Source organism: Stenella coeruleoalba (genome assembly GCF_951394435.1).
Source record: "Stenella coeruleoalba genome assembly, chromosome: 14".
Classification (NCBI taxonomy): domain Eukaryota; kingdom Metazoa; phylum Chordata; class Mammalia; order Artiodactyla; family Delphinidae; genus Stenella; species Stenella coeruleoalba.
Genome location: NC_137160.1, coordinates 57495836 through 57512307, shown reverse-complemented (window position 1 = coordinate 57512307; position 16472 = coordinate 57495836). Strand labels below are relative to the sequence as shown.

Genomic DNA, 16472 nt, shown 5'->3' with positions numbered 1-16472 from the left:
ACTATAGCTTTGTAGTATAGTCTGAAGTCAGGGAGCCTGATTCCTCCAGCTCCGTTTTTCGTTCTCAAGATTGCTTTGGCTATTCGGGGTCTTGTGTGTTTCCATTCAAATTATGAACTTTTTTGTTCTAGTTCTGTGAAAAATGCCAGTGGTAGTTTGATAGGGATTGCATTGAATCTGTATATTGCTTTGGGTAGTATAGTCATTTTCACAATGTTGATTCTTCCAATCCAAGAACATGGTATATCTCTCCATCTGTTTGTATCATCTTTAAATTTCTTTCATCAGTTTCTTATAATTTTCTGCATACAGGTCTTTTGTCTCCTTAGGTAGGTTTATTCTTAGATATTTTATTCTTTTTGTTGCAATGGTAAATGGGAGTGTTTTCTTGATTTCACTTTCAGATTTTTCATCATTAGTGTATAGGAATGCCAGAGATTTCTGTGCATAAATTTTGTATCCTGCTACTTTACCAAATTCATTGAATAGCTCTAGTAGTTTTCTGGTAGCATCTTTAGGATTCTCTATGTATAGTATCATGTCATCTGCAAACAGTGACAGCTTTACTTCTTCTTTTCCGATTTGGATTCCTTTTATTTCCTTTTCTTCTCTGATTGCTGTGGCTAAAACTTTCAAAACTATGTTGAATAAGAGTGGTGAGAGTGGGCAACCTTGTCTTAAATGTAAATGGACTAAATGCTCCCACCAAAAGACACAGATTGGCTGAATGGATACAAAAACAAGACCCATATATTTGCTGTCTACAAGAGACCCACTTCAGACCTAGAGACACATACAGACTGAAAGTGAGGGGATGGAAAAAGATATTTCATGCAAATGGAAACCATAAGAAAGCTGGAGTAGCAATTCTCATATCAGACAAAATAGACTTAAAAATAAAGACTATTAGAAGAGACAAAGAAGGACACTACATAATGATCCAGGGATCGATCCAAGAAGAAGATATAACAATTATAAATATTTATGCACCCAAGATAGGAGCTCCTCAATACATAAGGCAAATACTAACAGCCATAAAAGGGGAAAATTAAATACAAAGAAAACATATTAAAAGCAGCAAGGGAAAAACAACAAATAACACACAAGGGAATCCCCATAAGGTTAACAGCTGATCTTTCAGCAGAAACTCTGCAAGCCAGAAGGGACTGGCAGGACACATTTAAAGTAATGAAGGAGAAAAACCTGCAACCAAGATTACTCTACCCAGCAAGGATCTCATTCAGATTTGATGGAGAAATTAAAACTTTTACAGACAAGCAAAAGCTGAGAGAGATCAGCACCACCAAACCAGCTCTACAACAACTGCTAAAGGAACTTCTCTAGGCAAGAAACACAAGAGAAGGAAAAGACCTACAATAACGAACCCAAAACAATTAAGAAAATGGGAATAGGAACATACATATTGATAAGACATTTAAGGTATTTAATTTTTGACAGTTTGATTAATATGTGTCTTGGCATATTTCTCCTTGGATTTATCCTGTATGGGACTCTCTGTGCTTCCTGGACTTGATTATCTATTTCCTTTCCCATATTAGGGAAGTTTTCAACTATAATCTCTTCAAATATTTTCTCAGTCCCTTTCTTTTTCTCTTCTTCTTCTGGAACCCCTATAATTCGAATGTTGGTGTGTTTGATGTTGTCCCAGAGGTCTCTGAGACTGTCCTCAGTTCTTTTCATTCTTTTTTCTTTATTCTGCTCTGCAGTAGTTATTTCCACTATTTTATCTTCCAGGTCACTTATCCGTTCTTCTGCCTGATTTACTCTGCAATTGATCCCATCTAGAGTATTTTTCATTTCATTTATTGTGTTGTTCATCGTTGTTTGTTTCATCTTTAGTTCTTCTAGGTCCTTGTTAAATGTTTCTTGCATTTAGTCTATTCTGTTTCCAAGATTTTGGATCATCTTTACTATCATTATTCTGAATTATTTTTCAGGTAGACTGCCTATTTCCTCTTCATTTGTTAGGTCTGGTGGGTTTTTATCTTGCTCCTTCATCTGCTGTGTGTTTTTCTGTCTTCTCATTTTGCTTATCTTACTGTGTTTGGGGTCTCCTTTTGGCAGCCTGCAGGTTCGTAGTTCCTGTTGTTTTTGGTGTCTGTCCCCAGTGGCTAAGGTTGTTTCAGTGGGTTGTGTAGGCTTCCTGGTGGAGGGGACTAGTGCCTGTGTTGTGGTGGATGAGGCTGGATCTTGTCTTTCTGGTGGGCAGGTCCACGTCTGGTGGTGTGTTTTGGGGTGTCTGTGGACTTATTATGATTTTAGGCAGCCTCTCTGCTAATGGGTGGGGTTGTGTTCCTGTCTTGCTAGTTGTTTGGCATAGGATGTCCAGCACTGTAGCTTGCTGGTCGTTGAGTGAAGCTGGGTGCTGGTGTTGAGATGGAGATCTCTGGGAGATTTTTGCCATTTGATATTATGTGGAGCTGGGAGGTCTCTTGTGGACCAGTGTCCTGAAGTTGGCTCTCCCTCCTCAGAGGCAAAGCACTGACTCCTGGCTGCTGCACCAAGAGACTTTCATCCACACGGCTCAGAATAAAAGGGAGAAAAAGTAGAAAGAAAGAATTAGTAAAAGTAGAAAGAGAGATAGAAAGAAAGAAAGAAAGGAGGGAGGGAGGAAGGAAGGAAGGAGGGATGGAAGGAAAAAAGAAAGGAGATAAAGTTAAATAACATAAAGTAATATAAAATATAATAAAGTTATTAAAATAAAAAAATTATTAAGAAAAAAAAAACGGATGGATAGAACCCTAGGACAAATGGTGGAAGCAAAGCTATACAGACAAAATCTCACACAGAAGCATACACATACACACTCACAAAAAGAGGAAAAGGGGAAAAAATCAAATCTTGCTCTCAAAGTCCACCTCAATTTGGGATGATTCGTTGTCTAAAGGAGGGAAGGAAGGAAGGAAGGAAGGAAGGAAAGAAAGAAAGAAAGAAAGAAAAGAAAGAAGATAAAGTAAAACAAAGTTTTTAAAGTAAAATATAATTAATAAGAAAAAAATTAAAAAAAAAAAGGACGGATAGAACCGTAGGACAAATGGTGGAAGCAAAGCTATACAGACAAAATGTCACACAGAGGCATACACACACACACACACTCACAAAAAGGAAAAGGGGAAAAAATCATAAATCTTGCTCTCAAAGTCCACCTCCTTAATTTGGGATGATGCGTTGTCTATTCAGGTATTCCACAGATGCAGGTCCATCAAGTTGATTGTGGAGCTTTAATCCGCTGCACCTGAAGCTGCTGGGAGAGATTTCCCTTTCTCTTCTTTGTTCTCACAGCTCCCAGGTGTTCAGTTTTGGATTTGGCCCCGCCTCTGCGTGTAGGTCGCCGGAGGGCGTCCGTTCTTCGCTCAGACAGGACGGGGTTAAAGGAGCCACTGATTGGGGGCTCTGGTTTACTCAGGCCAGGGGGAGGGAGGGGCACGGCGTGCGGGGCGGGCCTGCGGCGGCAGAGGGCAGCGTGATGTTGCACCAGCCTGAGGCGCGCCGTGCGTTCTCCCGGAGGAGTTGACCCTGGATCCCGGGACCCTGGCAGTGGCGGGCTGCACAGGCTCCCCGGAAGGGGGGTGTGGATAGTGGCCTGTGCTCGCACACAGGCTTCTTGGTGGCGGCAGCAACAGCCTTAGCGTCTCATGCTCGTCTCTGGGGTCCGCGCTTTTAGCCGCGGCTCGCGCCCGTCTCTGGAGCTCCTTTAAGCAGCGCTCTTAATCCCCTCTCCAAGCGCACCAGGAAACAAAGAGGGAAGAAAAAGTCTCTTGCCTCTTCGGCAGCTCCAGATCTTTTCCCGGACTCCCTCCCGGCTAAACGTGGCGCACTAACCACCTGCAGGCTGTGTTCACGCCGCCAACCCCAGCCCTCTCCCCGTGCTCCGACCGAAGCCCGAGCCTCAACTCCCAGCCCCGCCCGCCCCGGCGGCGGGTGAGCAGACAAGCCTCTCGAGCCGGTGAGTGTCGGTCGGCCCTGATCCTCTGTGCGGGAATCTCTCCGCTTTGCTCTCCGCACCCCTGTTGCTGCGCTGTCCTCTGCAGCCCCGAAGCTTTTACCCTCTGCCACCCGCAGTCTCCGCCCGCGAAGGGGCTTCCTAGTGTGTGGAAAGTTTTCCTGCTTCACAGCTCCCTCCCACTGGTGCAGGTCCCGTCCCTATCCTTTTGTCTCTGTTTATTCTTTTTTCTTTTGCCCTACCCAGGTACGTGGGGGGTTTCTTGCCTTTTGGGAGGTCTGAGGTCTTCTGCCAGCGTTCAGTAGGTGTTTTGTAGGAGTTGTCTCACGTGTAGATGTATTTCCGGTGTATCTGTGGGGAGGAAGGTCATCTCCGCGTCTTACTCTTCCGCCATCTTCCCGGAAACCTCAAAACATAAGTTTTATATGCACTGGGAAACCAAAATATTGGTGTGACATTTTTTTGCAGTATTCGCTTTATTGCTGTAGTCTGGAACTGGACCCAAAATATCTAGTAGATAGCCTGTAGTGTGTGATTTAATAGAAAATCCTTGATAATTTGATATAGGATCCAAAGTGGAAATCCATCCCATGAGGACGACTAAAGGGCACGTGCTGAAACAGTGTCCACTGCGAAGGCCGGTGCCCCAAGTCGGGGGAACAGTGGCAGCCTGGGGAGGGAGCACGGGGAACGGCCTTTACATTAACAGGGAACCTGCAGCCAGCACCGCCTTGGCGCTACAGATCTTACAGCAGAGCTTTTGAAAAGATTTATGTTAGTTATAACCATAAACTGATTTTGAGATAGTTTGTTCACACAGCTTATGAAGGAGGTTTTTCTTCCTGAGACATTACCCACAGATCTGTGGCCATGGAGCCCCGAATGTGGCTGTTCTATGCACAACTCTGATGAAATATTTAAAGATCTGTTAACAAGGATTAAAGCCCTGGGGGTGCTGTTGGAAATTTGGCATTTTTATTTCTTGCAAGAATCCTGTGGGAAAAACATATCTTATGGGAAAAACTAATTGTATTTGTTAAAACAGTAACCATAGAAATAGAGAAGTGGAAACTTAAATAGACGTATTTATCACAAATGCAAACATTTGGAGTTGAATGTCCTCTGCATTATGCCCTCAACCACGTTTCTCTTGGACTCATTGTCTTACAAAATTTTCTTTAAAAGTCTATCACTTTAAAAAAATTAAGTTATTATGATTGCTTTGGCTATAATTGTGAGTTTGATGGCAACTTCAGTTGATTAACAACTTGTTGCCATGGCGACGCACTAACGAGGCATTTCAAAAATTTTTATCCAAAAACCATCTTCAGCAGAATAATCTAGGATGTGTAGTTAAAAAAAAGTGATTTCCAGGCATTATTCCTGACATCCACTCCCCCAGCCCCAAATTCAGGTCCTGGCAGGGGCAGGGAAAAGTTGGTATTTTGCTCATTTCTAAATTTTGAAAACCACTGCCCAAGAAATATGATGAATTGGGCAGTGGCCTTGAAAAAGAAAGAATTTTAGAATAGCTATAGTGAAACTCTTGATTTTCCAGTTTAACGATTAAAAGTCTTTTTCGATAATACTTATTATAGGAATGGACTAGATGAAAGATGAAGCAGTTGTATTTGTGAAAAAGCAGATGAGCTTTGAGAGCAGTTAGCAGGGAAGGGAACGGAGCTAATTTTCCAAAAGTGGGAAGGAATGTAGGGGCAGCAGTTCCAACTACGGAGCAGTAGCTCAGGGGAGTCAGGGTTTTCAAATCACGATCAGTGACTTGGAAATGCCGGGCACATTTCTTAACCCCTGTGTATCTATGTCAATCAGAGCTAATATGAAGCGAGTTTAGTTTTTTAAAGTATAATTACTCAACCATAAAAAGGAACGAAATTGGGTCATTTGTAGAGATGTGGATGGACCTAGAGTCTGTCATACAGAGTGCAGTAAGTCAGAAGGAGAAAGACAAATATATATTAACACATGTATGTGGAACCTAGAAAAGTGGTACAGATGAACATATTTCCCGGGCAGGAATAGAGGCACAGACATAGAGAACGGACATGTGGACACAGGGAGGGAAGGGGAGGGTGGGACGAATTGAGAGAGTAAGATTGACATATATACACTGCCATGTGTAAAATAGATAACTAAGTGGGAACCTGCTGTATAGCACAGGGAGCTCAGCTCGGTGCTCTGTGATGGGCTACTTGGGTGGGATGGTGGGATGGCGGGGGGAGGTCCAAGAGGGAGGGGATGTGTGTGTGCATATGGCTGATGCACTTCACTGTGCGGCAGAAACTAACACAGCACTGTAAAGCAATTATACTCCAAAAAAAAAAAAAGGTATATTCACTTTTTTATTGCAATTCTTTTCCTTCATGGTCCCTCCATGTCAGTTGTTGTCTGGATAGACACATAAGCGGATTGGCTCAACATGGAATTAATGTTTAATGTGTGAAAGTATAGGTGGTTCTGGACGGCAGTCCCGTGTTATTCCATGTTGCTTTGTTTCGTTATGAAAATGCCTTTTTATACTTTTAAATTAACTTTTATTGGAGTATAGTTGCCTTACAATGTTGTGTTAGTTTCTGCCCTACAGCAAAGTGAATCAGTTATACGTATACATATATCCACTCTTTTTTAGATTTCCTTCCCATTTAGGTCACAACAGAGCATTTGAGTAGAGTTCCCTGTGCTATACAGAAGGTTCTCATTAGTTATCTGTTTTATACATAGTAGTGTGTATATGTCAATCCCAATCTCCGAATTCTTCCCACCCCCTTTCCCCCCTTGTTAACCATAAGTTTGCTTTCTACATCTGTGACTCTGTTTCTGCTTTGCAGATAAGTTCATCTGTACCACTTTTCTAGATTCCACATATAAGCAGTATTATACGATATTTGCCTTTCTCTTTCTGACTTAACTTCACTCTTGTATAACAAGCTCTATGTCTATCCGTGTCACTGCAAATGGCAGAAAATGCCTTTTTATATTTTAAAAATGTAATTTACCTCTGCTACAATAGACTCTTAGATAGACTGTTCCCAAATAGCCTCACAATTTTTATTCTTGGATGGTTGTCTCAGTAAACTGTTCTCAGCTTAAATCTGGCTTTGCCGTTTACTGGCCGTCTGATCTCTGCAAACCTCCTAAAAGGTTCCTTTTCATCATCTATGAAAACAACGTATGGTCATTAAATGAGAATATATATATATTTTACAACTATGCCTGGAATATGTAGGCACACAACAAAAGTGAATCCCTTTGCCTTACCAGACATGCCTGCTCTTAGACCGTGGAGTGTTTTGAAGGCGCGATACAAGCATTCTTGTCCTTCGCCGAACAGATGTCTGTCCTCAGTGCTATTCCTGTGTCCCCCACCCGATCCACAGCAGAGCTCTGCACCATTGGTAGCAAGATTTACTGTGGTCTTATTAGCACCACTAGTTATGAGTAATGGGTATTGGAATAATATATGAAAACTCAGTTCTTCTTTCTAGAATGAAATTTAAGTCTAAGTCTAGTTAACTGAAAATGTATTCATTTAAAGGTAGACAGGTTCAGGTGCAGTAGAGCCTCTTTCTAAATAAGTTCACATCATACCTATAAGTACTTATAATTCATTCACCATAAGCCTTGAAAAAGAGATTTGAGGCCTCTGACAATAAAATACACATATCCGGTAAGGCTGTTAAAATGGAAATTAAAAATTTTAAAACCATATAGCAGGAGCAAAGAAGTATAATAATCACTTAGGCTAATAAAATTGTTGTGATTGAGCATTAAATGTAGCTCCCCTGTTCCTCGATAGATAAATAACTGCTTATTTTCCAGCTGCCCAAAGGGGCAGCAAGGAGTGATAATTACCGTCCTGCATCTTACTCAGCTGATGGTTTTCGAGGTGTGACAGTGTGTGAGCCAAGGTGCCAGGAGTCTTGAGGGCGGCAGGGTGACGGAGACAGAGTGGCCAAGCTCCGGGGTCTGGGGAAAGTCCCTGGTGTGGGTTCTGGATGGTAAATGATGAGGCAAAGCCAGAAGGGCAGTGCCAGTCCAGAAGATGGCCAGCTCTGGGTTTACACGAAGGATTCGCCCTTGGTTTTTTATATGCTGATCTAGTGCTTAAGTGTCCAAGTTATTTTACCAACCTTTTGATAACTAATGCATATAGTGGTAATACCATCAGGAAGCATCACTGTCTGTTTAGGGATAAGAACTTTAGACAGTGGCCAATTTGATTTTCTGACCTTTGTTTTCCAGTTTATCAAAATCTGAGCAAGAAGGCTCTGTATATTTACTTAGCTTTATGCAAACCCAAATATGTGACAAATCATAAATGTATGAAACACAGTGCTGGAGATGATTTGGTTTTCAAAATTGTTCTTTGCTTTACAAAAGGACTCTTTGTAAATATCCTTAAAGTGCCACTCTCCTTTAGTAACATGACCATCTGGTTAGAATTCTTAAAATTCGATTTTCCTCCAAAGTTATGAAGATCCAAAGATATGAAAATATCTTTCATAAAGACACATATGAATACAGAATTTGGTTATATATTCCAAGTTTAGATGGCCCTTGTGGGGGAGAGTGCCTCATATCATTGGATTACGAAGGGGTATTTCAAATTTCTACTGTTTTCATTGTAAGTAATTACATACAGCCGTGGAAAGAATAATTTAATATTTCTTAATGAACATAAGGGGAAAATGTTGAATAGAGTACATAAAAAAGTCATGTCTATCTGCTTTCGAAACATTTTTTTAAGATATTATCTTTTTACTGTTTCAGTTTTAGATCTAAAGTCCACAGTAGGATTCCCAGGTTCGGGTCCAGTAGCTGAAATAGAAAGGCCTTGCTCTCCTGTACGCAGGATCTGGCTGGAGCGCTTGACCTGCCTTGTTTGTGTTTGGAGGTGGTTTCCTTGCTTTTGAAACATAAACAGTTGCATTGCAAAATTAGAAGAGAAGGACATTGAAAGGGTGGAAATATTAAAGCTTGAGAAAATTCTCTCTTTCTCCTTCACTACGTTATGCACACTTAACATAAACTTCTGTCTACTGGTAGATCCAAAGCAGCAGGTGTCATTCTGGAAAGGATGCCAGTTTTGCCCTTTCACAGCTGGGCTGCTTAGTTGCCTGGTACTGGCAGTCACATGCAGTTTGGCTGTGTCCAGAGTGCTGAAATATCACCATAAATAAATATAGTACCAGATCAGAACAGCCAGCCCTGTATGACAGCAGCTGAGTGTAGAAATATTTTAAATGTTAATAGGTCTATTGAGATAGAATTTACAAACAGTAAAATGTAGAGATTTCAGGTGTGGATTTTGATGAGTTTGAGAAATGTATATCCTATATAACGACCACCCCAATCAAGATTGGGAACATTTCCAGTGCCACAGAAGGTTCCTTTGTGCTCCTTCGTGGTCAGAGCTGCTCCCCGCCCCCTCCGAGACAGCCAGGCCTTTCTGTGACTGTTGTCAAGCTTCGCATCAACGGAAACGCACAGTGTGCGCTCTCCTGAGTCTGTCCTCTGTGCCCAGCATGGTGTCTGTTTGACTGATGCATGTTCATGTGTGAATCAACAGTTTATCCTTTTTTGTTGGTGACAGTGGTCATTGTATGCATACACCACACTTGTTTGTGAATGGATACTCACCTGGGGTTGGGCATTTAGGTTGTTGCCAGCTGTTGGCTGTTCTGAATGAAACCTCAAGGAATACTTGTTCACACGGCTTTGTATTTTCATCTGTTTTGGGTGGAATCTCCAGGCATCGCAGAGTAGGCACATATTAAGATTTACAATTTAACGTTAGTAAACCATTTCCTAAAGTGATTGTACAACTTTACCGCCCCACTGACATTGTATGAATGTTCTGGGAGCTCCACAGCCTTGCCAGTAATTGGCGTCGTCAGTCATTTAATTTATGGTGTGTAATAGCTGGTCATTTTGGTTTCTCTTACGAATAAGGATGTTGAGGATTTTTTAATCTGCTTGTTGACCATTCATGAACCTTCTTTTTTCCAAGAAGCTTCAAGTCTTTTACCCATTATTTATTGGGTTGTTAAGTCTTTTCTAAGGTAAATGTATTACAAATGCCTGTGGCTTAGTTTTCCTTTTTATTAATGATGATTTTGAAGAACTTAAGTTTTTTATTATGATGACAATTGAATTTATCAGTTTATTCATTTATGGGTAGTGCTGTTTTTATGTTAAGAAATTCTTGACTATCTTACTATTATAAAGATTTTATCTTAAGTTTCTTCCTGAGTTTGATAGTTTTAGCTTTTATGTTTAGGTCTATAATCCATTTCAGACTAATTTGTACGTGGGACGTGAGGTAGCTGTCAGCGGGTTCATTCTGTTTTCACAAGTGGATATCCAGTGGGTCTAGTACCATTTGTTGAAAAGACTGGCCTTATTGAATGCCCTTGTGCTTGTTGAAGAGCAATTGACTGTATATATATGTCAATATATGTACACTATTCTGTTCCAAAAATATATTTGTCTATCCTTATGCCGGAACAACACTGTCTTAAGACTGTGGCGTTACGGTAAGTGTAGAGCTCAGATAGAATGGGTTTTCCTACTTTGTTCATTTTTTTCCCAAAATTGTTGTTCCACCTGGTAATATTTACTTTCAGGCTGCAATACTTCCTGCAGTATTTCTTGTAATGCAAATCCGTAGGTGATTACTTTTTCAGTTCTTTCAGTAAAATAAAATTCCTTTATTTTACTCCTTTTTGAAGGATATTTTTATAAAATTTAAAATCTTAGGTTGACAGTGTTTTTCCTCTCAGTGCTTTGACGGTGTCATTTCATTGTCTCCATGCCTCTGCTGTCTCTGATGAGAGGTTGGCTGACACTCCTGTCATGGTTCTTCTGTATGTAATTTGTTGTGCTTCTCTGACTGCTTTCAAGATGTTTTCCTTTGTCTTTCATTTTCAGTAGTTTGACTATGATTTGCCTAGTTTTTTTTTTTCCTTTCTATTTATTTTGCTTGGGTTTTGCTGTTCTTCTTAAGCTTATAAATTGGCATTTGGGGCCAAAATAGGGAGATTTTTTGACATTATTCTTTCAACTTTTGTCTTGTTTGGCCATTATTTATGCTCCATGTTCACCTCTCCTTCTGGACCCCAAATACTGATACATGTATGTTAGACCAGTTGATATTATCTCATAAGTACTTGGGCTCTTTTCATTTTTTATAATCTTTTTTTTTTTTTTTTTTTTTGCGGTACGCGGGCCTCTCACTGTTGTGGCCTCTCCCGTTGCGGAGCGCAGGCTCCGGACGCACAGGCTCAGCGGCTATGGCTCACGGGCCCAGCCGCTCCGCGGCATGTGGGATCCTCCCACACCGGGGCACGAACCCGTGTCCCCTGCATCGGCAGGCGGACTCTCAACCACTGCGCCACCAGGAAAGCCCCCATTTTTTAAAAAAAATCTTTTATTGTGTATACTTGAGATTAATAATTTCTATGAATCTGTTTTCATGTTCACTCACCTTTTTATCATGCCAGCTACAGTCTGTTAAGCCCATCCAGAAACTTTTAAATTTTGCTTTTCAGTTGTAGAATTTCCATTTGTTTCTCTTTTATAGTTTCCATTTCACTGTCCAGATTCCCTGTCTGTTCCCTCATCAAGACCATTTTTCCTTTAAACCCTTGAACCTATTTTGATAGCTAAAGTCCCAACAACAAATAGATGTTGTCTGCTAGCTACAACATCTGGGTCAACTCAGGGTCTCTTTCTATTGACTACTTTTTAAAAAAAAAAAATGAGTATGGCTCACATTCACATGGTTATTTGCATGTCTAATAAATTTTTATTCTGTGTTGGGCATTATGAATGATACAATGTACAGAGTTGGGAGTATTTGTCTTCCTTTAAAAAGGGTAGTTTGTTTTATCAGACAGTTAATTCCTGGCGGTTTCTTAATCTTGTTGAGGCTTAATTTTAACCTTTTTTAGGGCTGGTCTAGAGTAGCCCTTATGTAGGACATGGTTTTGACTCCGACACTATGGACTTTTTGGTGTCTCGGTCAAATTCTCATGGTATTATTGAGCTCTCTCCACTCTGGTCTCTCTACTCTCCCAGTGATGTGTGTCCTCTAGTGTCTTTGTCTCACTCTCAGCTCTGTATCAGCTGCTCTCTGCTTGGCTTCACCAAGTCTCACCTTGCACATGTGCAGTCCAGCCCTTGGCTAAGGTCCTATGAGTAGCCCACCTAGACTTCTGGGGTCCCCTTCTTGGAGCTCTGTCTTCTCCAGTCTTTGTCCTCCAATTTCCAGCTGCTTCCTCAGCTCTGAACTATAATCTTTGTCTTCTCAGCACAGCCCAACTCCTTTTTTATGTTTCTCCTCCCTGTGCTGCTGGGAGGAAATGGTCTCCAGGCTGACATTCAGGGCTCATCCTGGTGCACTTAGGGATCACATTTCTGTGCTGCCTGTTGTCCAGTGTCTGAAATCACCACTTCATATATTTTGTCCAGTTTTATAGTTGTTACTCTGTCATGTGCAGAAGCCTCAGTGTGGTAGAAGTATTGTTTTGAACGTTGTTCCTGAGATTACTGGTTCTCAAACTTAAGCTTGCATCAGATGCATCTGGAGGACTCGTTTACACAGAGACCCTCAGGCCCCATCCTTTAGTGTTTCTGATTCAGTAGGATTGGATTGGGGCCTGACAATTTGCATTGTCCAGGTGATAACTGATGCTGCTGGTCTGGAAACCACACTTTGAGAACCACTTACTTGGAAAGATGGATCTTGAGAAAAAAATGTTGGGATTTTATTTGGCACTTACTCCATACAATTTTTACCTTTCTTTTTGGGGGGGGTAATAATACTTACATCTCAGTTTATTATAACATTATACATCTTGCTCTTTTCATTCAAAGTATGAATTAATGAGGATTTTTTTTTTTGCACTGAGAAGGATAGATTCTCCGTTTAATTGATAGAAACAGAAAATACATGAGAGAATAAGTAAAGTTATTTAACAATGAAATACTACCATTCTTTTTTTTTTTTGCCTTTACAAATAAATTTGATTCTTTCAAGTTATGAAACTTGTAGAACATGGAGTGTGATAAGTTTCAGAAGTAATTGCTTTTTGTTTCAGAAATAGGGTTTTATTTTAATTATTCTCAGACTTATTTGTATATATGTGAAGTGTGTGTGTGTGTGTGTGTGTGTGTTGTTTTAGGTGAGATGTGAAACAGCGATGAACAGTAGGCTTTCTGGACCGGGCTCTACCTTGTCGTGTCCTCAGGTTTCCTGACAACTTACGCTTCATCCTTGAATAGCTCTTAATCCTTCTACCTTAGCATCAGATATTATCTGCTTTCTTTGCCTCTTTTGGTTCAATGGCCCTATCTCTCATTTGTCAGGATTTTGACATTTATTGCTTGCTTTTGCTCTAGTCCATATATTTCCCGTCAGCATAAGGTTTATACTGGTGTCAGATGGTGACTCTCATTGTTGAGGATGCTGACATTGTTCTTGCAGTGACTGCAGCACAGGAAGTGTTCTCTCAACAACATCATAGAATATCTTGGATGGGAAAACGGATTCGTCCTATCCTTTCAAATTCTAATCAGTCCTTGACAGATTTTATTTTTATTTTCATTTATTTATTTTTATAAATTTATTTATTTATTTTTGGCTGTTGGGTCCTCATTGCTGCACGCGGGCTTCCTCTAGTTGCAGCAAGTGGGGGCTACTCTTCATTGCAGTGTGCGGGCCTCTCATTGCAGTGGCTTCTCTTGTTGTGGAGTACAGGCTCTAGGCACGTGGGCTTCAGTAGTTGTGGCCCGTGGGCTCAGTAGTTGTGGTGCACGGGCTTAGTTGCTCCACGGCATGTGGGATCTTCCTGGACCAGGGATCGAACCTGTGTCCCCTGCATTGGCAGGTGGATTCTTAACCACTGTGCCACCAGGGAAGTCCCGACAGATTTTTTAATGTAACAACTTTTTAAATTTTTTGGAAAAATTGGTACAACAGCCTTTGGTGGTTAGATTAGAAAGCTGTTTCATAGCACAGTTTCAATATTGTTTCAGCTGTAATGTGCGATTACAGCAATTTTAACCTCAATTTCAGAGATATGTTCTCTAATATTTTGACACAGGCATAGTGATATACTGATTACTAAATTCTCATTTCCAACAGGTCCATTTTGATGGCTGGGACCACAAATATGACTACTGGATGGATACAGACAGCCCTGACATTCACCCAGTCGGATGGTGTGACGTCACAGGTCATCCCCTGGAAGTGCCGCATTGTGAGTATCTTGCTCTTTGTGTTGTTGCTTTTTAAATACGTAACCTGGAGCCTATCTTAATGCTGTTTATTTCATGTCATTATAAGTATTTTAAAGCTCAGTATCACATAGGTGAATTGATTAATCAGCACTATAGCTACACTGAAAGCCAGTTATTCACAATTAAGCCTCAAAAGACATGCTCTATATAAATGAAGAGTTATCAACATTAAGGAATTATTTTGATAATGTTGTCTGGCAGAATCTTTGTTTTCCACATTTTAGTTTGGAAAACTGAGCCAGGTCTAAATCCATCTAATTTGGGCCTTCACTTTTAGCTGAAGTACTTTTTGTTTTCTTAAACATCTTATCTTAATTGATTTTGTTTTATAGAGTAGGTTTCAAAAAGTTTTAGAAGAACAGAAGTATTTTAAACTTCAGCAATTAAAAAAAATTTAGTTGTAAAAATTGGAAAAAAGACAACCTTCTGTTATGTCGGTATCTTCATTATTTCTGTCTTTCTGGATACTTAAAGTTAAGGAGGTAATTAACCATTCTAAATTCTAATAAACCTCGAACCAGAATATTTCATTCTTTCATCTGCAGGATTCCTCTGATCAGATTAGGCTGACATGACTAATAACTAGTTTCAGACATTTTGCGAGCACTCTCCATCCTTATGTTTGGTTTGTTCCCCCACTGCTTCTGTTGTCCTCCCTTTGGTTTCTTGGGGTGAAGGTAACCTTCTATCCTGTTAATGAGGATGAACCAGCCCAATGATGCTTGAACCTTAGATCTAAAAGGATTAACTGCGTCTTTGAAAGAGATCCTTAACTTCCTTTAGAAATAATGAGAATTACTGACTTAATAACTTGACAAACATTTTGACATTGCCCTAGATTCTTCAAAAGCTACACATGGATGAGGTGCAGGTCCTCATGTAACTTACAGTGCATTAGCAAGTGCAGGGTCTGCATACAGAGAATGTAAGACAGGGAGAACAAGGTCAGTTCCATGGGAGGGGGAAGGGTTAGCACATTCGCTTTGTGCTTTTTGCTGTTCCCGCTTTCTGTTCTCCCGGGTCTTGCATCCCATCTTGCCAGGGAGGTGTCTCTTGGTTGATGTTAACCACCCAGCACACACATTCTGTCCCTCATCCCAGTAAGCTTCTCAAGTAGGGATTTCAAGGGAGATGGGCCCGGATCAGCGTTTCAGGTACAGAGACAGCTGTCTTCATTCTGCCTCACCCATTACCTGTTCCTCGGTCAGGCTGCCTACCTGGCTTCTCGACCCAAATGTCTCAGAAGCTTCGCAAAGTCTATGGATCGAACCTCAGCTCCATCCCAAGCCAAAAGCTTGTCTTTCTACCGTAGTTGCTACTTGATTCCAAAGTTGCTGCTTCCCATGCAGTCATAGACTCTGCTCCCTCCCTCCCCCTCCCTCACCCCACACATACAGCCAGTCATCAAGTCTTGATGGTTCTCTTTCTGGATTTCTCAGAACCCATCTCTGACCCCTTCTTCCCCTTCCCAGTACCACTGCATTTGAGTTCTCGTCATAGGTACAAATGGTTTGCAGAATATGGTCTGCAAGTTGCTGGTTAGTGAGTCACACTGATCCTCTCAATCTAAAAATTCAGGCTCTAGAGGCAGGATTGCCTAGTGGTTGAACGTGTGAAATCTGGAGTCAGAATGCTGACTTGTGAATCTCAGTATCACTGCTTTGCTTAGCTGTGTGATCTGTGCCTGTTTCCTCATCTAGAAAATGGAGGTGATATTAGTGTGTCAGTCTCATAATCTGTAATGATGAAATGAGATAAATTCGTGCATAACACCTCAAAAACTGCCTGGCCCACAGGATGTGCTCAATTAGTGTTAGCTGCTCTCAGAAAATGATGTAACATTCTACAGATTTTCATTTTTACCTAAAACTATGTGAATTATTAAGGATTACAAAATTCGAAATTGTGCTAAAATGAATAGGTGGCTAGAGTTTTCCAAATATTTAAATTTAGTTTTTTCTTAAGTCAGGCTTTCATGTATTCCTGGCACTATTATAAGATTCCTGTTTTGGGTATGTGCACTTAAGTAATTGGAATCCCTATTATTTGGGGGAATTAGATGTCTTCAGTTGGTCATGATATTGTATTACTGCTGTGCTTGCTTTTTGGTTATAAACGTGTTTGTTTGGATTAATTATTATTAATACAGTTTATTATAGGTTACTTGTTTAACCCTATTTTTTGTAAT

The 16472-nt window shown here is 40.7% G+C and overlaps 1 protein-coding gene across 10 annotated transcripts in view; it reads left to right on the top strand.

Moving 5' to 3' along the window:
• Window positions 1-16472, top strand: part of L3MBTL4 (L3MBTL histone methyl-lysine binding protein 4) — a 379209-nt gene that overhangs the window by 174277 nt on the left and 188460 nt on the right. For all 10 annotated transcript variants that reach the window (XR_013831388.1, XR_013831389.1, XR_013831390.1 and 7 more), the window contains exon 13: window positions 14130-14244. Coding sequence is in view for 7 of the 10 variants with exons in the window: in XM_079943122.1 (XP_079799248.1) it covers window positions 14130-14244 (115 nt within the window). In the remaining 3 variants the exon portion in view is untranslated. The remainder of the gene's footprint in view (window positions 1-14129; window positions 14245-16472) is intronic.